The following is a 25,049-nucleotide window of genomic DNA, read 5'->3' on the forward strand; positions in this document are numbered from 1 at the left end:
TATGAAATTTATTATCACCCACAGGTAGCCATTATCAACATATCTTTATGTGAGTTTTCAGATTCTTTCTACGTAATGTGTGTTTTCTGTAACTGGACCATAGTATTGTTTATGTTCCCCATTATATTTTGAACATTCCCTCATATTATTTTATTATATGAAAATGTACTTTAATGGATATGTCATATTACATTATGCATTACATTAGTTACAGGATGCCCCTCATTCATCTGAGCTACCTTAGTCAATGGAGTCTGACACTAGCATGAGATAGGCAATAAATCAGTCGAATAACACTTTGGAGGTAAAAAATATATAACTTGTATGTGCTCATTATAGAATAAAAGTGACATTTCAAAACATAAGGAAAATGATAAACTATTTAATATACCACATTAAAAAAGAAAGAAATTTATAGATTAAACTACATAGAAACATAGAATTCCTATATGCCAAGATATATATTAAACCGAACTAAACAATTTACAACCAAGGTATATTTTGGTGACATATCTTATATGCAAAGTTTTACTGGACTTCATATATAAAGAGCTATTATAAATCAATAAGAATAAATGAGTTCCAATGGTAAAGCTGTAGATTTTCATTAATCATGTAAAATAGATGGATTTCTAATGAACTATTTCTTAACTTTTCAGGTAAGAAAATATTTTTACAATTAATGTACACTACTAGCAATAGTCTGGAGAAAGAGGTTATCTCAACTACCATTTGTATTTGAAATGGGAATTGGTACATTATTTCTGAAATCAAATTAGTACATATTAAAATTTTAAATGTGGTACCCTTGATTTAATAATCTTATTTCTTGAAATTTATTTTTTTTCTTTTTTTATCCTTCTTTCTTTCTTTCAATCCTTCCAGTATTTATTCTTTCCCTAACCCTTTCTTCTTTTTGCTTCTTTCTTTCTGTCTTTCCCTTCTTTCTCTCATCAATTTGCTTAGCCAGAATCATAGCTAATACATTTCCTTCATCATCCCTGTTATTCCTCACAACAGCACTGTGATGTGGACATTGACAAAGCCCCACATGAAAGATTGGTTGAAACAACTTTGGTGCCTTCATGAAGAGAAGTGTTAAGAAAATAATACTGAGGCACCTGGCTAGCTCAGTTGGAAAAGCATGCAACTCTTGTTCTCAGAGTTGTGAGTCTGAGCCCCATGCTGGGTGTAAAGATTACTTTAAGTAAATTAAAACAAACAAACAAATTAAAAAAAAACTAAAAATCAAACAAAAACAAGAAAATCATGCTACATACTCACATTGAACACAGAATGAGTTGAACTGAAGGAGAACCAAGGCCATTCAAGGAGAGGTTGAACTGAAAGTACACATTCCGCTTCAGAAGAAAAAGACCTTTGGTACATTAGTTAATGATCTGTCCCTTAAAGCCTCAGTTGATACCCATTGAAGCTCTCTTCCTGACCAAGCTCTCACATCCCATGTGGTCAGCTTAGGACTTGGTGATCCCTACTTTGAAGTGGCCTTTCTCCAGGACTCAGGTGGACAGGGATCATCAGATATTCAGAAATTGTCTCTAATCATGCAACCTGAAAATCATATATATGGTTTATATCACTGGATTAGCAGATAATCTTTGACATGTCTCAGAAGGTCAAATCACTCCTTCAATGTTGCATAGACAGTAAGTTATAGGGGAGGATTTCGACCCAGATCTAACTCAGAGTCCCAGCTCTTAACAACTATGCTATACTGTATCATCCATCAACCCCCTTATTATATGATTACTGAATTCCTATTATGACCTAGATGTTGGAGAGGTTATCCTTGAAGAATTTATACCATGTTAGGAATGAACTTCCACTCTTTCCACGCTCTCAACAGATTAAGAAAATCAGTAAGAGGAGGAGTCAAGATGGCGGAGAAGTAGCAGCCTGAGACTACATCAGGTAGCAGGAGATCAGCTCGATAGCTTATCTAAACATTGCAAACACCTACAAATCCAACGGGAGAGCGAAGAGAAGAAGAACAGCAACTCTAGAAACAGAAAATCAACCACTTTCTGAAAGGTAGGACTGGCGGAGAAGTGAATCTAAAACGACGGGAAGATAGACCGCGGGGGGAGGGGCCGGCTCCCGGCAAGCGGCGGAGGAACGGAGCACAAAATCAGGACTTTTAAAAGTCTGTTCCACTGAGGGACATTGCTCCAGGGGCTAAACCGGGGTGAAGCCCACGCGGGGCCAGCGTGGCCCCAGACCCCGCAGGGTCACAGAAGGATCGGGGGTGTCAGAGTGTCGGAGAGCTCGCAGCTATTAGAACGGAGAAGCCGGCTGCCAAGACAGAGCCGAGGACTGAACTCTCAGCTCGGGGTTACCTTGAACTGGTCGCGGGCTGGGTGAGCTCCGAGCGCGGCTAGAGGCTGGGGATACGGGAGTGATTGGGTGCTGTCCTCTGGGGGCGCACTGAGGAGTGGGGCCCCAGGCTCTCGGCTCCTCCGGGCCGGAGACTGGGAGGCCGCCATTTTCATTCCCGTCCTCCGGAACTCTACGGAAAGCGTTCAGGGAACAGAAGCTCCCAAAAGCGAACCCGAGCCGATTACTTAGTCCGGCCGCCGGTAAGGGCGGTGCAATCCCGCCTCGGGCAAAGACACTTGAGAGTCACTACAACAGGCCCCTCCCCCAGAAGATCAACAAAATATCCAGCCAGAACGAATTTCATCTATCAAGGAGAAAGCAGATTCAATTCCTAAGACAGCAGAGCAATTCCAGAGGAGGAGAAAGCAAAGCACGGAACTCATGGCTTTCTCCCCATGATTCGTTAGTCTTGCGGCTACTTCAATTTTTTTTTCTTTTTTCAATTTTTTTTTCTTTTTTCAATTTTTTTTTCTTTTTTCTTTTTTCTTCTTCTGCTAAATTTTTTAAAACTTTTACCCTTTTCTTTTTTAACATTTTTTGACTAGTTCATCTAAATATATATATTTTTTCTTTCTTTTTTGTATTTTTTTATTTGTTTTATTTTTTAAATTTTTTTCTTTCTTTTTTTTTTTTTTCTTTTTTCTTTTCTTTTTTTTTCAGAAGCTGTTTTATCCCCTTTCTCCCCCCCACAATTTGGGGTCTCTTCTCATTTGGTTACAGCGCATTTTTCCGGGGTCTTTGCCACCCTTTTAGTAGTTTATTTGCTCCTTCATATCCTCTTATCTGGACAAAATGACAAGGCGGAAAAAATCACCACAAACAAAAGAACAAGAGACAGTACCGAAGGCTAGGGACCTAATCAACACAGACATGGGTAATATGTCAGATCAAGAGTTCAGAATGACGATTCTGAACATTCTAGCCGGGCTCGAAAAAGGCATGGAAGATATTAGAGAAACCCTCTCTGGAGATATTAAAGCCCTTTCTGGAGAAATTAAAGAACTAAAATCTAACCAAGTTGAAATCAAAAAAGCTATTAATGAGGTGCAATCAAAAATGGAGGCTCTCACTGCTAGGATCAATGAGGCAGAAGAAAGAATTAGTGATATAGAAGACCAAATGACAGAGAATAAGGAAGCCGAGCAAAAGAGGGACAAACAGCTACTGGACCATGAGGGGAGAATTCGAGAGATAAGTGACACCATAAGACGAAACAACATTAGAATAATTGGGATTCCAGAAGAAGAAGAAACAGAGAGGGGAGCAGAAGGTCTATTGGAGAGAATCATTGGAGAGAATTTCCCTAATATGGCAAAGGGAACAAGCATCAAAATCCAGGAGATGCAGAGAACCCCCCTCAAAGTCAACAAGAATAGGTCCACACCCCGTCACCTAATAGTAAAATTTACAAGTCTTAGTGACAAAGAGAAAATCCTGAAAGCAGCCCGAGAAAAGAAGTCTGTAACATACAATGGTAAAAATATTAGATTGGCAGCAGACTTATCCACAGAGACCTGGCAGGCCAGAAAGAGCTGGCATGATATATTCAGAGCACTCAACGAGAAAAACATGCAGCCAAGAATACTCTATCCAGCTAGGCTATCATTGAAAATAGAAGGAGAGATCAAAAGCTTCCAGGACAAACAAAAACTGAAAGAATTTGCAAACACCAAACCAGCTCTACAGGAAATATTGAAAGGGGTCCTCTAAGCAAAGAGAGAGCCTAAAAGTAGTAGATCAGAAAGGTACAGAGACAATATACAGTAACAGTCACCTTACAGGCTAATAATGGCACTAAATTCATATCTCTCAATAGTTACCCTGAATGTTAATGGGCTAAATGCCCCAATCAAAAGACACAGGGTATCAGAATGGATAAAAAAACAAAACCCATCAGTATGTTGCCTACAAGAAACTCATTTTAGACGCGAAGACACCTCCAGATTTAAAGTGAGGGGGTGGAAAACAATTTACCATGCTAATGGGCATCAGAAGAAAGCTGGGGTGGCAATCCTTATATCAGATCAATTAGATTTTAAGCCAAAGACTATAATAAGAGATGAGGAAGGACACTATATCCTACTCAAAGGGTCTGTCCAACAAGAAGATCTAACAATTTTAAATATCTATGCCCCTAACGTGGGAGCAGCCAACTATATCAACCAATTAATAACAAAATCAAAGAAACACATCAATAATAGTACAATAATAGTAGGGGACTTGAACACTCCCCTCACTGAAATGGACAGATCATCCAAGCAAAAGATCAACAAGGAAATAAAGGCCTTAAATGACACACTGGACCAGATGGACATCACAGATATATTCAGAACATTTCATCCCAAAGCAACAGAATACACATTCTTCTCTAGTGCACATGGAACCTTCTCCAGAATAGATCACATCCTGGGTCACAAATCAGGTCTCAACCGGTATCAAAAGATTAGGATCATTCCCTGCATATTTTCAGACCACAATGCTCTGAAGCTAGAACTCAATCACAAGAGGAAAGCTGGAAAGAACCCAAATACATGGAGACTAAACAGCATCCTTCTAAAGAATGAATGGGTTAACCAGGAAATTAAAGAAGAATTGAAAAAATTCATGGAAACAAATGATAATGAAAACACAACAGTTCAAAATCTGTGGGACACAGCAAAGGCAGTCCTGAGAGGAAAATATATAGCGGTACAAGCCTTTCTCAAGAAACAAGAAAGGTCTCAAGTACACAACCTAACCCTACACGTAAAGGAGCTGGAGAAAGAACAAGAAAGAAACCCTAAACCCAGCAGGAGAAGAGAAATCATAAAGATCAGAGCAGAAATCAATGAAATAGAAACCAAAAAAACAATAGAAAAAATCAATGAAACTAGGAGCTGGTTCTTTGAAAGAATCAATAAGATTGATAAACCCCTGGCCAGACTCATCAAAAAGAAAAGAGAAAGGACCCAAATCAATAAAATCATGAATGAAAGAGGAGAGATCACAACTAACACCAAAGAAATACAGACAATTATAAGAACATACTATGAGCAACTCTACGCCAACAAATTGGACAATCTGGAAGAAATGGATGCATTCCTAGAGACATATAAACTACCACAACTGAACCAGGAAGAAATAGAAAACCTGAACAGGCCCATAACCAGTAAGGAGATTGAAACAGTCATCCAACATCTCCAAACAAACAAAAGCCCAGGGCCAGACGGCTTCCCAGGGGAATTCTACCAAACATTTAAAGAAGAACTCATTCCTATTCTCCTGAAACTGTTCCAAAAAATAGAAATGGAAGGAAAACTTCCAAACTCATTTTATGAGGCCAGCATCACCTTGATCCCAAAACCAGACAAGGACCCCACCAAAAAAGAGAACTACAGACCAATATCCTTGATGAACACAGACGCAAAAATTCTCGCCAAAATACTAGCCAATAGGATTCAACAGTACATTAAAAGGATTATTCACCACGATCAAGTGGGATTTATTCCAGGGCTGCAGGGTTGGTTCAACATCCGCAAATCAATCAATGTGATAGAACACATTAATAAAAGAAAGAACAAGAACCATATGATACTCTCAATAGATGCTGAAAAAGCATTTGACAAAGTACAGCATCCCTTCCTGATCAAAACTCTTCAAAGTGTAGGGATAGAGGGCACATACCTCAATATTATCAAAGCCATCTATGAAAAACCCACCGCAAATATCATTCTCAATGGAGAAAAACTGAAAGCTTTTCCGTTAAGGTCAGGAACACGGCAGGGATGTCCATTATCACCACTGCTATTCAACATAGTACTAGAAGTCCTAGCCTCAGCAATCAGACAACAAAAAGAAATTAAAGGCATCCAAATTGGTAAAGAAGAAGTCAAACTATCACTCTTCGCAGATGATATGATACTATATGTGGAAAACCCAAAAGACTCCACTCCAAAACTGCTAGAACTTGTTCAGGAATTCAGTAAAGTGTCAGGATATAAAATCAATGCACAGAAATCAGTTGCATTTCTGTACACCAACAACAAGACTGAAGAAAGAGAAATTAAGGAGTCAATCCCATTTACAATTGTACCCAAAACTATAAGATACCTAGGAATAAACCTAACCAAAGAGACTAAGAATCTATACACAGAAAATTATAAAGTACTCATGAAAGAAATTGAGGAAGACACAAAAAAATGGAAAAATGTTCCATGCTCCTGGATTGGAAGAATAAATATTGTGAAAATGTCTATGCTACCTAAAGCAATCTACACATTTAATGCAATCCCTATCAAAATACCATCCATTTTTTTCAAAGAAATGGAACAAATAATCCTAAAATTTATATGGAACCAGAAAAGACCTCGAATAGCCAAAGGAATATTGAAGAACAAAGCCAAAGTTGGTGGCATTACAATTCCGGACTTCAAGCTCTATTACAAAGCTGTCATCATCAAGACAGCATGGTACTGGCACAAAAACAGACACATAGATCAGTGGAACAGAATAGAGAGCCCAGAAATCGACCCTCAACTCTATGGTCAACTAATCTTCGACAAAGCAGGAAAGAATGTCCAATGGAAAAAAGACAGCCTCTTCAATAAATGGTGCTGGGAAAATTGGACAGCCACATGCAGAAAAATGAAATTGGACCACTTCCTTACACCACACACAAAAATAGACTCCAAATGGTTGAAGGACCTCAATGTGAGAAAGGAATCCATCAAAATCCTTGAGGAGAATGCAGGCAGCAACCTCTTCGACCTCAGCCGTAGCAACATCTTCCTAGGAACAACGGCAAAGGCAAGGGAAGCAAGGGCAAAAATGAACTGTTGGGATTTCATCAAGATCAAAAGCTTTTGCACAGCAAAGGAAACAGTTAACAAAACCAAAAGACAACTGACAGAATGGGAGAAGATATTTGCAAACGACATATCAGATAAAGGGCTAGTATCCAAAATCTATAAGGAACTTAGCAAACTCAACACCCAAAGAACAAACAATCCAATCAAGAAATGGGCAGAGGACATGAACAGACATTTCTGCAAAGAAGACATCCAGATGGCCAACAGACACATGAAAAAGTGCTCCACGTCACTCGCCATCAGGGAAATACAAATCAAAACCACAATGAGATATCACCTCACACCAGTCAGAATGGCTAAAATGAACAAGTCAGGAAATGACAGATGCTGGAGAGGATGTGGAGAAAGGGGAACCCTCCTCCACTGTTGGTGGGAATGCAAGCTGGTGCAACCACTCTGGAAAACAGCATGGAGGTTCCTCAAAATGTTGAAAATAGAACTACCCTATGACCCAGCAATTGCACTACTGGGTATTTACCCTAAAGATACAAACATAGTGATCCGAAGGGGCACGTGTACCCGAATGTTTATAGCAGCAATGTCTACAATAGCCAGACTATGGAAAGAACCTAGATGTCCATCAACAGATGAATGGATCAAGAAGATGTGGTATATATACACAATGGAATACTATGCAGCCATCAAAAGAAATGAAATCTTGCCATTTGCGACGACGTGGATGGAACTAGAGCGTATCATGCTTAGTGAAATAAGTCAATCGGAGAAAGACAACTATCATATGATCTCCCTGATATGAGGACATGGAGAAGCAACATGGGGGGGTAGGAGATAGGAGAAGAATAAATGAAACAAGATGGGATTGGGAGGGAGACAAACCATAAATGACTCTTAATCTCACAAAACAAACTGGGGGTTGCTGCGGGGAGGTGGGATTGGGGGAGGGGGAGCGGGCTATGGACATTGGGGAGGGGAAGCGAACCATAAGAGACTATGGACTCTGAAAAACAACCTGAGGGTTTTGAAGGGTCAGGGGTGGGAGGTTGGGGCAACCTGAGGGTTTTGAAGGGTCAGGGGTGGGAGGTTGGGGGAACAGGTGGTGGGTAATGGAGAGGGCACGTTTTGCATGGAGCACTGGGTGTTGTGCAAAAAGAATGAATACTGTTACGCTGAAAAAATAAATAAAATGAGAAAAAAAAAAAAAAAAAAAAAAAAAAAAAAAAAAAAAAAGAAAATCAGTAAGAGAAAAGCCTCTAAATTCTGATCTATCCTGGTGCTGCAACTGTTCTCATTGTCCAAAATCAAGCAGACATTGTCTCCCACAGAGCTTTGCTGTTCAATGCCACAAGGCCAAAGTCTCACTGTATAATATAAACATTTGACCCTATTTAAAACATTGGAGGCATTGGTGGAATAGGTAAGAAGTTAATTTGTTTAGGGGTGGGAGGGGAGTTGAACTTTTCCGGGATCCCTGGAGGTAGTACCCAGGATTATCTCCTTCACCTTTGAGTATATCTTATCCCTTCCCGCCTCCACTCCTTATCAGTCACAAAAGTAAAGAGCTATGTAAATGCACTATATTTAAAAGAAAATATTTTGGATTTTAAAAAGCAGTAAGATTTTACCTCAGTCAATAACTAGTTAGTTCGGACTAACCATTTGTCAAGGCTCTGATCTGTTGTGTTTAGCAGCTTTTCACAAAGATCTCAGACTCTGTCAGAGCTACTTTCAAGGTCATGGAAGGTTTTCCTAGTAGTAAGCATTCTCATTTAAAGTGGTGATTTTCCCATTCTTCGAAGTGATTAAGATTCAGCTAGACGACCAACTGGAAGTGATACAGTAGAGGGATTTGTGTTTCACGTAGTGGCTGGACCAGATGACATTGGGTGTGTGTGTGTGTGTGTGTGTGTGTGTGTGTGTGTGTTTGTGTGTGAATTCTTACAGACTAAAATATATAGAAAAGACCATTTTGGAGACAGCTTGAATAAGCACTTATAAAATGAAAATGCCACAATGTCATCAAAGTTGTTTTTTTTTTTCCCCTCTGCTTATTCAAGCATTATCAGTTGATTTATTTAATAAAACTGAAGACCTCGAAAGACTGGAAATACAGCTTCCAATAGAAAGCACTCATGCTGTGATTGTTGAAGTGATAAGTAATTTGCTTTTAATGCTAGCACATACCACTTAGCACCATATTTAACTGAAGGATGAAAATCACTCATTTTTTATCCACTTGCTCAACTGACACTTAGTGTAATCTATCTATTGTCACCGAGCTTAATACAAAGAACGTTTAATAGATCTCACTTTCAAATTTACATCAACCACTTAAATTTTTAATTCCTTCTTATTTATATTTTTATTCCTTAAAAGAATTTAATTTCAAATGGAAAATCTATTTGGGTAATAAGAACACAGTAGGTAAGAGCAAAAACAATATACTAGAAGGATTTTTTTAACTTACAGTTTTCAATTATAGCCATATGTTGTACTATGTATTATTTCTCTATGTAAGAAAATGTCAGTGTGAATGACACACATCAATTAGTAACTATAATCTTAGAAATAAAGTTACCAATGAAATTATTAAACAATCATTCGTGGGTTTATAGATAATGCAAAGCTTGTTTCACTAACAGATTCTTAAAAAATAATAATGAGCATTATAAATTATTCTCAATATACTAAGGAAAACTGATGACTGGATTCATAAAGAGATATATATCTGTGCTACATATATATGTATCTAGGATATATATTTATGTTTATATATCACAGTCCCCTTGAATTTTATCTTGAATTTTAACGTAATATTTTGAACTGCATATAAAAATGTGTACACTGTTAAGGTGCCTATTATACCAGGATCCCACATGTTAGAACTCTGTTTTATAAACCATCTATTTATAATGACCTTTCTATCTCTCATTATCCATGGACTTCTTACCTTCAGTTCATAAAGGGCCAAAGAAGATGAAAAGAATTGATTATAAGAATAAAAAGTTCAAAAAAAAAAAGAATAAAAAGTTCATTTTTTTCTTTTTTTTTTTATTTTTCTATTAAGAACCTAACCACACATGTACATCCAAAAACAAAACAAAACAAAACAAAAACGCTAAATTAAAAAGGTTATCTCAATGACAATGCAAATGCAACATTTAATTCAGAGGTAAGATAGTGCCAAATACTTCTTTCAGTGTTGGACTGAATTACAGCACAGAGCCCATGCATATTCAACGAGAAGAGAGAACTCTTGAAAAAACATGTTTGTCACTCTCCACCCAGCAAACATACAGATACACACATCATGTTATAAAGGTGTTAGCATGACTCATGTATTGAATCTATTACTTAATGCTTAATGCTCAGTAAGTTAAGTTCACGGCAGGAAAACAAATATAAAGCAACGAGGCAACAAAGCACTACAGACTTCCATTTTAAAACACTGAGCAACGTGTGATGCAATAATGTAGTCAGAGACTCCTTGGATTACGAAATATGCTGCGGCCGTGGGCTTCCTTCAGGAGCCAGAAAATAATGCTTTTCTTATTATACTAGTCCTTCCACTGGGGCCACCAATTCCTAAAGGAAACACACAACAAAGAACAGTGTTTTGTGTTGTTGTTGCTATTCTCTGCACTGTTGGTTCAGTTTGCTGTTACACTGTACATTAAGTATAAAGTTAGTGAGACCTGACCTATGGCTTTACTCTTTCATGTAACAAAAAATGACTGAGCACTTAATAGCTCAAAGTCAGTGTTAAGGACTGGGGAGAGCAACACTAAATAAAGGAAACGGTGATTCCTGCCCTCATAAAGCTTAAGTTTTAGTGAAGGGAGCATAAATAAAAGTGGCAGATTTAAAAACTCAGTAGGCATTTTTATTAATTCAGTTAAGTGAATGACAACTCAGTAAAAAAAAAAATGACCATGTTGTTTGTTCAACAATACTTGAGTTATCATCTTGAGTGAAGGGTCTAATGAAACATAGCTTAAGACACAAATATACATCTATTCCTCCTCAGTGTATTTTGTACTGATACAAGTCTTTCATAGAATTGGTTTTACTGCATTGCCCCCCCTTCTTTTTCTGACCTTTTTTGTACTATAAATAAGAACACCATGAAGACCTGACTTTATTTTTTTTAAGATTTTATTTATTTATTTGACAGACAGAGATCACAAGTAGGCAGAGAGGCAGGCAGAGAGAGAGGAAGAAGCAGGCTCCCTGCCAAGCAGAGAGCCCGATGCTGGACTCGATCCCAGAACCCTGAGATCATGACCTCCACTGAAGGCAGAGGCTTAACCCAATGAGCCACCCAGGCGCCCCAGACCCGACTTTATCACCACCCCACCCCTACTCTCTTTCACATAATCTTTTCAACAGGAAATATTTATTAGCCCCTGAATGTACCCAACATTTTTCTAAGTTCTGTCAGTAGGAAGATACATTCGAGAAATTCTCTATCCACAGATTCTCCATGTTGAAATGGGGAAGGCAGAAGTATGTAATTGGAATACAAAATCCTTAAGGGAAAGCGGAAGTAAATTCCTGGTAATCGAAACTGTAACCAATTATACTTGCAAGAATGGAGGTGAATACAGAAAAAAATCAATGATAATGACGTTCAAGTCTCATCTTTTTTTTTTTTTTTAAGATTTCACATATTTATTTGAGAGAGAGAGAGAGAGATAGAGATAGTGAGAGAGCAGAAACAGAGAGGAAAGAGAGAAGCAGACTCCTCACTGAGCAGGGAGCCCCACAGAATGGGGCTCAATCCCCAGGACCCTGGGATCATGACCTGAGCTGAAGGCAGATGCTTAACAACTGAGCCACCCAGGTGCCTCACAAATCTCATCTTGAAAGAAGAGTTGAACTGCCTGAAGTGGGCATATATGTTAATTTAAGCTATTAAAAGGTGTCTGATGGATTTATTCATTTCTGTAAGGTTGAGTTCTGTTGACAGGGATATTACTGTGTGTTGATCTGCCTTCAGTAATAGTTACACAGGATGAAAAATATAGACAGTATATGAATATGCTAATTTTGGTCAAGAGAGCAAACACCTAATGTAATTCTCAGTGCAATCATCTTATGTGAGACTGACGATACCATTATAATCAGACAATGGTTAAAGCCCAGAATGGAAAATCACCAGGATCAGATGAGTTCATGTTTCCTAATTAGAAGAATCAAATTTTACCCTACTAGAGCTTTCTGTTTGAGAGAAGTGGATTTTAAATATCTGCACACCCTTCATGAAAGGTGCAGAGAAAGGCCAGAGGTCCTAGCCATCCACTGTGTTTGTTGTTTGGTAATGAGACAAAGGATTCTCCATGATGCAGGACTTTTTTGGACCCATCTACCCTCTAATGGTTCATTGTCCATTTGTGATCATAAATCATATTCCAAACATCTGATGAAAGACAGAAAAGCAAGGGAGTAAAAAAGAAAAGGGATAACATAAGAACTGAAAAGGGAAGTACGCTAATTTGGCCCATTTAGAAAGAGTTGATGTATACACAGGGAGCCTGTATCTGACCCAGGCATTTGTGGGCTGGTTGTTGTTATCTTAGAACACTAGCCAACTCATTTATGGGATCTTCCTTTTTATTATTTAATTTTTCCTTTTTTTTCTTGAAGTTCTTTCTTTAAAAAAATGTGAAAGTTTTCAGCTAAATAAAAAGGAAAAGAGATTTATTTAGAGTTGGTTCTATTATGCTCTGGCCGTTTCCTTTATTCCCTCCAAATGAAAGAGCATCACTTATAAATGAAAGTGAAAAATGGTATCCTACCACTCTAAATTCCACCATAGCCAAGTATCATTCTAGACTAACAAAGATTGACAGGATTCTGTGCTCTCTGAAAAACATAATTGGGATGATTATGACTTCCACAGTTGTTTCCAATAGTGGCTATTGACTTCTGATAAAGTACATACTATAAGACTGTAGATGAAAGAGAAAGTTGTACTACGCTCACATGACTTGCACACCACTGTGGAGCTTTAAGAAAAAAAAAAAAAATGGGGGCACCTGGGAGGCTCAGTTGGTTAAGCACCTGTCTCCTGCACAGGTCATGATTTCCCCTTCCTGGTATCAATGGAGCCCCACATCAGCTCCCTGCCCAGCTTCTCTCTCTTCCTCTGCCTGCCGCTCCCACTGCTTGGGCTCTCTCTTTCATTATCTCTGTCAAAAAAACAAATAAAAATCAAGAAAGAAAGAAAGTAAGCAAGCAAACAAGCGGGTGGGAGGGAGAGAGGAAAGAAAGATACAGTCACATACAACCCAGTTAAATATTTAATCAGTAGAAAAGACTACCTTTTTATTTTAATGGATTCTTTTCATTTCTCCTGATTTAATATCAAAGGAGTCTTCTGGTGTATCATCCAGTTCACTGATATGCTCCTGAATCGCTGTGACTACTTCAGTGGGGATAAACCTTAGGCCACTGATATCACCAAACACCTGAAAAGTGGCGATAAAATGGCACGTATTAACCTACCATATTTCAAAGAAATATTTAGGTGGAATGAACAAATGCCGTGACTTTTTCCTTACCCCCTCCCCCCAAGATCACAGCTTGGAAATCCCCCGAAATGCCCTATAGTTAACCTAACTCCACAGTTTAACAGATTACAATTTAGGTTTATGGTTCGGTTTCACTTCTGACTTCAGTAGGCATTGTGTAACACACCAAAAATATAACTTAAAATCTGCACAGCATTTACTAATACAGAACACGGGGTCATAATCAGCAATTAAAATATATCTGGAGAGTGAATTGCCCTAATTCTATGGAAACCAAAAATGTCAAAATCAAATATAAGACTGGGATTTTCTTTTCTTTTTTTCTTTTTGGCTTTTCTCTTTTTCTTTCTTTCTTTCATTCTTTCTTTCCTTTTTTTTTTTCCTTTAATAACTATTGTGTGATGAAATGGATCAAAAACAAAACTGTTTTCATATGGGGGAAGATACAGGACAGCATTCCTTTTAGTAGGAACTCATTGTCCCTAGAGAAACTTTTTGTATATACAAGGCTAATTATCTTTGAACACAACTAGCAAGCATGCCAACATTGTGTTTCACTTGTCACACACAGTTTGGGTTTATTCCTGGGTTGTTTATAATACTCATCAATTTCACTGACTTCATATGTCTCTCCTACATCTTGAAGGTATCTAGCATTTCCAAGCATTCTGCTGAATGACTGTTTTCCCTAGAACTTATGGCCCTTGAACTGAAGGCTGTCCTGGTTAAAAAGGCAGGGAGGCATGTCTAGATCCACATTGGCTGAATGAATGCATTTCTCTGGATCGCAAAGAGGACATCTGCTTATTTGACAAGTTCCTCCTTTGGTTACAGGAGGTCCCCCCACCCCTTTTTTTTCTTTCTAGAACTACTAGAAAGTAGTTCCATCTCCTAATCGGGCTAGAAATCATATAGTAAGCTAATCAGAAAGACTTTTTCCAGAAATGGACAAATAAATGGGTACCATGGATTAAAATTTCCTTCCAAGATAACAAGTCCTTGCAATGATAAAAACCTTGAGCTATGCCACCATCTGAAAAAGACATTTCAAGCATGAAGCCAACGTAAATGAAAATAAGGGAAAGAGAGAAGAGAGACATTTGATAACATCCTTTAAACTCCTGAATTCAGCCATCCCATTAGAATATCTGTTTTAATTCCCATTTAAGTGACTTAATAAATACCTTTTGTGATTGAGCAGAAATAGTTAGATGTTTGACGTATACAACTACATCAGTTAAGAAAAATAGATATCTTTGAACACCTTGATTTTTTTCTGTCTTGTTGAATCTTTCTTATAGACCTTCTAAGAGTCTACTTTCCCTAAAATTTTGTGGTCCTTTCCCAGCATTTGCTTCTTTGTCACTCTTCCTTACCATCTCATATATTTATTCTTTATTATATATCTTTCTTTCTACTTTTTTTGTATATGATCTTTAAAAACCTGAATTTCTTGGGAAATAATTTGTGACATAACAGCACCTATTTAGATGCCAGATTTTCTTTCTTTTCAAAACTATCTAAACATATAAGTCAGAAGCACTATATGAGAGCTTTTTCCATGTCTCTTGAGATATGTTCCCTTTTAGATCTTCCATACTCTGGATCATGCCTGTTGTTTCTCAGAACTTCTGAAATCTTCATTCCTAATATCAGATTGGGTGGCACTCAGCCTCTACCAGAATTAGGAATAACAGAACAACAAAGTCACTTTCCCTTAAGTTTCCTGTCAATTTACAATCTTTTCTTTGTGGTTGGGAATTAGATTCGGAGAAACAACCTCAATCATCACTTTGTCTTCTAAGAGATGAATTATTGGGACTTCTCCTTATTCAGTAGTATACCTCCATTCACAAGAATTCCACAAAGCCTATCATAGATACGGTAAGGAAGATGAAGAATGATAAATCAGGTATGGCATTTCAGTTAGATTTTGATTTAATTTATCCCCTTACCACAAAACCCATGTATGCATAGCACTAATTCACTGACCACAGCAACACAACAATATTGGGAGGCTTAGTTACACCCATTATGGTTCTGTGATGAAATAGAATTTTCTGTTTTTTCTCAGTGGAATTCAGATCGCTACACCTAAAGTATAGCAATCTGAACTAGGGATAAAGAGTCTCTTAAAATTCTATTACAACCATTGACTTCAAAAATAGGACCAGAAATGATACGACACTCTATGTAAGTAATGGATTGAATCACCATTGTTATAGAGAAAGGGTATTTTGCATTTTAAAGAAGTAGAGTGTTGATGTGAATTTCCTCAAGCAGTTAAATAAGGGCTGACAGTGGGATTTATTCTGTGGGATTTAGTGACGATGGGGCGCTGGTTACGGTGACCCTGTGGGTCATCACAGCTGTGAAAATTGCAAGCCAAAGCAAACAGTCCTTTTATTTTTGCAAAAGTATACTTTACTTGGTTGTAAAATAGTCGATGTTCTTAGATTAAATATCTGAATATTGCTTCTGAAGGAGCAGGTGTCACCTTAAATCTAAAGTCTAGTTTGTTTACTGGCTGTATTTTATATCCTTTAGAAAATGACACAAAATGGCAATAAAATCATTGTAAGTATTCTACAGGGGAATATAAATGCCCTTTGGTTACAGTGTACATACCTTTATACATAATTCCAGTTTATTTTCCCTGGAATTATGTTAAATATGTAAAAAGCCTTTTCTCATAAAGGTAAAAATGCTAGATATTTCCAAGTTGTAATTTAGCATTAGTGTCAAAATTGCTTCAGAAAATAAGCTACTGTTACTGTTTCATTTCTTTTAAGTGTCATTCAGCATACTATATGTGATTTTGCACATAAATAAGCTTATATGATTTTATATCAGTGTTTGGAAAATGTGGGATTAAAAATAATTTATTGGGTACAAATATGTAAAAATAACTGACACTATGAACTGGTTTTTTACATTGTTTTAGCATATTACCATTAAATAATTGCTTCAGGGAATTACAGGAGAATTTGCTCCATGAACCATATAGAAGAAACCATAATACTTCTATATCCATGCATTCTTAGAGGTAAAGAATCAGCACATTTGAAGATTGTTCTTAGGTTAAAGGATACAGTTACAAAATGCACCAAAATATTTTCATGATATTTCTGCATATAGATATAAGTAAAAATAATTATGTTGACTTTTTTCATGAGTAAATTACCTTGGACTTTTAGGAAGTGAGTATTAGCCTTATCAAATGGAGTCAAGATAAAAATCACTGATTAATAGTATCATGGCATATTCTGAAAATGCTTCTCTCAAGCACTGACTTTTTATTTGCATGGATTTAAAACATATTTTTTATACAAAAATTCAAAATTTTCCAAATTTACTGTAACTTAAGACTAATAAATACAGAGAAGCATATTTTTCACATTTCTCATTTCACCCTTCAAGATCTGGTTTCTAAAATCCAATGGAATAGGGGAGAAAAATATTCAGAAGTAAAAGTAAATAAATTTTTATTAAAGGTAAAATATTCCGTCTTTATCAACTGTGCAATAAAGATTTAATTCTTCCCCTCTATAATGTTTGTGTTAGACATTTAAGCAATGCATTTAGTTAATAGGTTAAAGCCTATTTTTAACACTGCTTCTTTATGCTTAATATATGTTTTAAAACATTTCCTATGACTTAAAATCCTGGGAAGTAGTTTTCTCTGATATGTCAGATGTGAATGTATTATTTCTGATAGATGTTTGAATATAATAATGTAATAAATCTTTTTTGCAGCTTTCATAAGGTCTAATTGTTTGAAGACTCAAAGAAAATCTAAAATGCTGAAAATAATTTTATGTGTGTTTTCAAAAATAGTATCTGGGGGCACCTGGGTGGCTCAGTGGGTTAAGCCTCTGCCTTTGACTCAGGTCATGATCTCAGGGTCCTGGGATCGAACCCCATATCGGGCTTTCTGCAAAGCGAGGAGCCTGCTCTCTCTCTGCCTGCCTTTCTCCCTACTTCTCATCTCTCTCTGTCAAGCAAATAAATAAAATCTAAAAAAAAAAAAGTGGTATCTGATCATTCTTTTTCTTATATACACAAATAAAAAAAACATGAGGTCTATAAAAACCAGAGATTATTAGTGCATGATTGTCTCAAATTATTTATCAGTATAAATAAAGTACAGGAAAATTTAATATTTTATAAGATAGGGCTAGTGTGGTGGTTTCAGAAGAGACCTATAGATTCTCTAAAATGTCTCTAAATGTCATATCTCAATATACAATAAGTAGAAACAAAATAATTCTTCATGATTTTCTACAGAAACCAAACATAGTTGTACTAACATTAATTTAGTCACTAAAAGTTAATATTCGACCATGTCATTGAAATAGTTTCTTATAAGTTTCTTACACATTCCTGAAAATGTAGCTGAAATCTGCTATATTTATCTAATAATTATAGGATGCTAATTTTGAAAAAATTGTTATTTTCCATCTTACAGTTTATATATATATGTATGTACACATGTATTTATATATGTGTGTGTATGTATATACACATACATTATATATGATATAATAACATATATACATGTATTTTTTTAAGATTAATTATTTATTTATTTGACAGAGAGAGAGATCACAAGTGGGCAGAGAGGCAGGCAGAGAGAGAAGGGGAAGCAGGACCCCGCTGAGCAGAGAGCCCGATGCGGGGCTCGATCCCAGGACCCTGGGATCATGACCTGAGCCGAAGGCAGAGGCTTTAACCCACTGAGCCACCCAGGTGCCCCTATACATGTATTTTTATATGATGAGTTAAACTTGAGGGAAGAATTGTCTAGCTTAGTTTTGTGAAAAGCAAAACATCTCATAACAAGTTATACTGACCTAATTATTATGGACAAATAAAATCATTTATTTTGACATATACATATGGGAATAATAATTTTGTCACATAACTTTTCAAGTAACATAATTGATATATAGAATTTTATGAACTTATATGAATTATATGAATTTTCAATATATATTTAAAAGATTAGTAAATTTGCCTATGTAAGACTTCTATGGTAGTAGGACAGGAAAGTGTCTTATAAGTGACATTATATTCTAATACTAGTCTTATCATTGAGTTCCTCTTTGCTCTTGTATTCTGATTCTTTTTTAAAATATTTCTTATAATAGGGCCTAAGTTTTAGATAGACAAAATGATGACCCTCTACAGTTTATTAAAATAGCCAATCATTCGTAGCGAAAGAAAAAGGCAAAATAGTATCAAGACCCTATCTTTAAAAAAATTAAAAGAAGTGGTAACTGTTAAGTTTGAATTTGAACATCAGAAATAAAAGACATTAATGCACTTGAAATTTTTAACAATATTTTATGCAAAGTCATAACTGTTGCTATTACTATTTCATTTTAATATGTATTTCCCATATTGTCACATAAGTAAATGTGTCCAAAGGACTCACTGCATCTTTTTACATAGGTGTTGTGCTAGAAATGTAAAGTGGGAGAAAATCATATTTTTATTCCTTAAAGTGGTCGAAATTTAAGGAATAAAAATATGACTTTCTCCCATTCACATGAGTAAATTAATTTTAGTATCTTCTTTAGGTAAATCCATACAATAAAAAAAAAACACGAATTTTTTTTTCTTTCCCATATGCAATGTCTTTCAACAAAAGAAAAACTTGGATGGAAGAAATCCTCCCCGGAAAATGAAAGCTATCATCAACAATTTATACATTTCATGAATATATTCCAGAGAGCCCCAATTTCCTTTACTTTTCTCTTGATTTTTCTTCCACATCAGTGCATACATTTCTCTCTCACACACACACTGCCGATTGGTCCTTGTAGTAGATGAATGGAGGAATTTTGAAATTCACGGAAGAGTCTTCCAGAAAGGTACAAAAATACAGGAGTTAAAACTGGAAAGTCTCTGTCATTTGTCTGATGTTCTGCAACTCACTGACTCATGGACCAAATGTAGTTTCCCCCCAACTCAGTTTATTCCATGTGTCCTGTAGATTGGCGGGGGACATTCAGCTACATCTGCTGTCTTCTCACTGAGACCAAAAAAGGTGAGGTCCACTCTCTCAACACCTGCTCTTCGCACTGTGAGGTCCCTCCATTCTGTGAGCGGAAGAAAAGCCCAGAGCCGAGTAAAACCCATCTAATAACAAAACTGTGTTTCCATTTTTCGTTTTTGTCTGTCTTCTCCTGCTGCTTTCTATCAGCAGAGCACTTAACAATCACTAATTGGTTAATGTGTTATTTAGGCAAGTATTAATATTCTCATTTTGCAGACAAGGAATGAGGCTTCCTGCTGTGTATCTTCTGGCCCTGGGTAAGGAGCTCTTCAGACGGGAGATTCAAAGTAGGTGAGCCCGTCCTCTGGAGGCCCAGAGACTTGCCTGAAGCCGCTCATCTGGGTCTCACAGAGCCTCTGTGAGATCGCTGAGTTCCTGACTCCCACTTCTCTGCTCAGACCACCGGGCGACACTGCCTCTAATGACAAAAAACCCTTTTCCCATTCCACCCCAACCAATGCTCCAAGGACTTTCTTAATTGCGACAGATACCCTGGGATTGGTAAGCTTATTTGTGACTTGATGAATCTGCTCTAGTCTTGCCTGGGTTTCTAGGTTTTGTAGCACTAAAAACTTTAAAGTAACTTTGTTCAGGGGAAAAAAATACACACACACACACACACACACACACACACACACGATATCCTGCCTACCTATTGAGCAGAGATGAAGCATTGCTCTCTGAGAGTCTATGGCAACACTGAGCTCAGATGGGGCTGATAAAAATAGAATTAAAGAAACGTGCTCATGGCCAGACAGACCAATGATGATCTTGACAAGTATGGAGGGGACCTCATTTTTTTTCTTTCTTTCTTTATTTATTTGAGAGAGAGAGAAAGCGAGAGAAAGACCGTGTGCGAGAGAAAGCACACGTGGAAGGAAGGAGCGGGCTCCCCCCGAGCAGGGAACCCAAAGTAGAGCTCGATCCCAGGACTCTGGGATCATGACCTGAGCCAAAGGTAGATGCTTAATCAACTGAGCCAACTCAGTGCCCCAGGACCTTACATTTTAAAGCAAAATATGCAGAACACAGTAAGGGCTATGTCATCAAGGGTGACAGGCCTGGATGAGGAAAAAAAAAAAAAAGGCAAACACAAATCAATAGGAAAGATCCTTTTTACTATGACTTCTGTATCAGACTCACAAAATCTGACTTCTTGAGAGTAGAACTCATTCTGTTCCAAAAACATGGCTTTCCATAAAAATAAAACCTTGAAGATAATTTGTTCATACCGAAATCAGTAGGGCTTTATTGAGACCAAAAAAAGGTTAATATATGACCTATATTTCATACCAGGGTAAGGAGAGACTTCAAGATCACTCTTGTCACAGGTTAGAGCTGTGTTAAATGCAACAGGATATCCTATTTAAAAACGACCATAAAACCTTTGAGAGTAGTCTTCGGGCTATAAGGCTGAAGCAAAATTTCATCCATTTTTGTTTTATGGGTTTGCCACATCTAATTTGTGAATAAATTAAGCTTAGACACAGCAACCTGTTTCTTCCCATGTCAGAATATCTATTCAAAATGTGGCTTGGATCTCACAGGTGTCTGTAAGTGGGTCTAAGTGATTTCCTAAGTTTAATTCCCCCGATTCACATAATGTGATACATTTCACGTCTGTTTCCCTGGTCAGGGTGGCATGAAATCACTTAACAGCAGCACAATATTAATTGTGAGAAATCTCCATCCTTAATCGAAAGGATATCACGGTGCCAGATTACCAACCACGTAGAACAATTTGGCACCCAGAAAGTCAATGCAATTTAACAGATTTCCTCGAGCATCAATAACGTACTTAGCACAGAGAGAGGGAGCTCCAAGGTAGAAGTTAACTTTAATCCAAGTAGGAGACTATTTATAAACTATAATTTTAAAAGTCAAATAGATTTATCTTTGTCTGGAAAGTATAGTCTACCTAGTTGTTGATATTTGAAATTTCTTGTCAATGCATGCATCTTTGGGGAAGAAATACACTAATTTCACTTGTCACTGAGGTTGCAGAGGACAAGACCAGCCTCCAATACCCTCCCGTTTCAGGTTTTATAGTTCAAAAAGTCAGTAATACACCTGGAAGTACCTGGTAAGTGTAGGAGAGATAGAGAGGAGACTAGGATGATTGTCGAGTAGCCAGACGTGAGGCTGAAAGAACATGTGTCTAATCTTCAAGTTGCTCTAGAATTTGTTCCTAGAAGACCTGTCCTCTAGGAGACAGAACTTCACACTAGCAACATGTTTAGAGAGGCTAGACAAAATCTCATACTGGAGATCAGTGTTAGAGAAGATGCAAGGGGTAGGTCTGTTTGAAATGGGTTACACAGATTTCATGGAGCAAAAAGCATGTCACATAAAGCATGAAGAAATCAGTCAGTATGTCTAGACTGCAGACCCACGAGTAAGCAGGATGTCGTGCAGGCATTTGCTGGGGTCTGCAAAAAGGGGGAAAGCTGGTTTAGAATTTGCTAGAATCTCTATTGGGCACAGGTTCAGAAGTGCCGAGGGCCACTTCCATTACTGTATTATTACCATCACATGAGGCAAAGGTGGTGAATACACAGACAAGAGGGTCAGAGGGGCCCATGAGCCTGATTGCCTCACCATTAAATCCTCCCAGAAGTGATTTTATTTTTTAGCCTAATGTTACTATTAGTACTTGGAAAAAAAGACGTTTACAAGTTGAATGAATTTAATGTTGCATGATCCATAATGCTTTGTCATCTTTATTGCACCTTTTATTTTTTTTATAAAAAGAACTAAAAGTACTTTGCAGATGTGATCCCATTAATCTGCCCCAAATCTCGATGAGGCAGGCGGTTTAAGTCTCCATAACCCAGTTTTACAGATAAAAATGTCAGCAGAGAGTATGGGAAGTGAGTAAGGCAAGGTTCTGAGCAAATGCAGAAGTGAGTGACTCCGAGGGCCCTGGGGATGGCTCTGCTCCTGGGAACAGGCCACCTCATGCCAGGGCTTCCCACTCAGAGGTCAAGATCAGCAAGCTGCCGTAAGATGTGTTGTAGCAGAAGCACAGACATCCTCAGTGTCCTGGCTTCTTCAGGTCTTTCAGTGCATGGTGCATACACATATATAAGCACATGCCTGTGCAAATTAAAAACAAAAATAAAAACCAAACAACAACAACAACAAAAAATCAAAAAACAAAAAAAAAACAATTAAGCTGACAGTTTTGTTCCTTAAGGTGATTCTTAAAGCAAAGGTTTCAGAAACCTAAAAAGGATCATATGCCAAAGTACATATAGCAGCCCTTGACCCAAACCCTCAAAGAATTCCATCAGTCAAAATCCCCCCACCTGTTGCTTTACTGCAGTATACACAGCCCTGTCACTTTCACCCCTCAGTAAGGGAGAGAGGAGGTCAAGTGATGGAGAATCTTGCCTGGCATGTCTGTGCTTTTCCCAGTAGAGTGTCTCTGTGAGTCGCTCCAGTAACCAAATGCTGTCAGGGGATTGGGATCATAGAAAAGAGAAGCTCCCTAGTTGCAACACTGATCTCTAAGCCACTTGACATTTCCTCAAGGTTCTATTCAAGGCAATTGTAAGAGGACAGATTTTTATGAATTTTATAACAAAAATACAATGGTAAGAGTCCGTAGGGAAAGGGTGAAGTATTCTGCAGATTCTTACCAATTAATATTGTGCCCCTGTTAAGTGATTTCATGCCAACATGACCAGGGAAGCCGACATGAAATGTATCTAAACTTTCCTCCTCCTCTACACTTTATTTCCACCATCTAATGGGAAAAAACATTCTTTCAGACTTCAGAATTCAACAGCGCTGGTGCAAATAGGACCGACCCTCAGGTTTCACCATGCCATGAAATGTGGATTTTAAGAAAACGGTGCAATGTGAGAGATTACTTTTTAAACTAAACTCAACTCACCTGAGGACTTTGACTTTTTAAGGAAAATCACGGCCTGAAGATGTTGGCTAAGTGCTCCTTTAATATTTTTAAAGATTTAGGGATGGGGACTTTATTTTTTAAGATTGTTCTTATAGAAAAAGTATGAAACGGCCACCAGCTCACTCATTTTGTGTGACATCATTTAAGCAAGGGACTGTATATTTTCCTGAGGCATTGAAGTATGTCTATGGACCCTGAGAACCCTTCTTCATCAATCTACAGGTATTTACAAACGCTACCTGAATCAAAGTTCTCATGGGCTGAATCCTGAATTAATTCACTTGATTTGTTTCCTGTCTCTCTCCCTCAAATATGTCTGCAGAAACAATTTATTTCTTACATAATACTTTTATTTCTTTAGAAAACACTAAAACATATCTTCAAGGCTATTATGGTATTAGAAACATATGATACGCTTGCAAAGTAATTTTGAAGCCTTTGAAATCAAGTATAAACAAACACACAAACATACACGTTCATGCACTACAACACACACAGCACTTGCATTAAAATCTTTTCCTATGAACGTACCTCAACAATGGCGCCATTGGGGAGTCGCAGAAAATGGCGGTACAGCTCTTGGAACCCACTGGGATAAACAGTGTATATAGATACACGAGAAGTAATATCCCCTGGACCAAGTGCAGACACAGACATTTCATTTTGCTGTTGGAGGTCACAGCTGGAGATTCTGGACTTGACGCCATGGTTTTTCCAGATATAATCATACACTGCCACCTAGTGAGACATAAACCCCCCCACCCCCGCCACAAGCCCCCCAGCCCCAGAAAAGAAGAGAAAAAAAAATTAATTAACTTCTGGTAAGAGCATAACCAATTGTAAATGATTTTACAATAAATCTGGAAGTCGCTGCCATCTGCAATGCCTGCACTCCATTCCGTGCATATTTTTATGACATATATCTAAGTGGTGAAGATAGACAAATCCCCCGTGTGTGCTCCATAAAGTTAATTCTACACAGATGAAGCTGTAATTGGCTCCTGTATTAACCCAAAGTAGGAAGATCAAGCAGGATGTGACAATGACAATGTTGATTAAATGAAAAAAAAAAAAATGCTTACAAATGGTGTTTGTTTTCTCATCCAAAAGAAATCCCTGCTCGTTTTTTCCTTGTTCTCACTGTGCTAAGTGCTAAGTCTCTGCCATCATCGAGACAGTGACGAGATAAATTAAAGATACATTTTGCTGAAGTGCACAGGGCAGGATTTTTGCATACTTTATACATTTACCTACTATTCTTCCTTCGTAATGTCCCCGACTCTTATACTTACGGGACTTTATTTCTAGCAGGATTTCTCGGGTAACAATTCCAT

The 25,049-nt window shown here is 37.5% G+C and overlaps 1 protein-coding gene across 1 annotated transcript in view; it reads right to left on the reverse strand.

Moving 5' to 3' along the window:
* Positions 1-13,534: 13,534 nt before the first annotated feature.
* LOC123942250 overlaps positions 13,535-25,049 on the reverse strand; it is a gene marked incomplete at its 5' end in the record, with an annotated part of 301,675 nt that continues 290,160 nt past the window's right edge. Inside the window, 2 exons of the mRNA XM_046006109.1 lie at positions 13,535-13,672; positions 24,247-24,453. Coding sequence (XP_045862065.1) covers positions 13,535-13,672; positions 24,247-24,453 — 345 coding nt within the window. The remainder of the gene's footprint in view (positions 13,673-24,246; positions 24,454-25,049) is intronic.

This window comes from Meles meles, chromosome 5 (genome assembly GCF_922984935.1).
Source record: "Meles meles chromosome 5, mMelMel3.1 paternal haplotype, whole genome shotgun sequence".
Taxonomy (NCBI): domain Eukaryota; kingdom Metazoa; phylum Chordata; class Mammalia; order Carnivora; family Mustelidae; genus Meles; species Meles meles.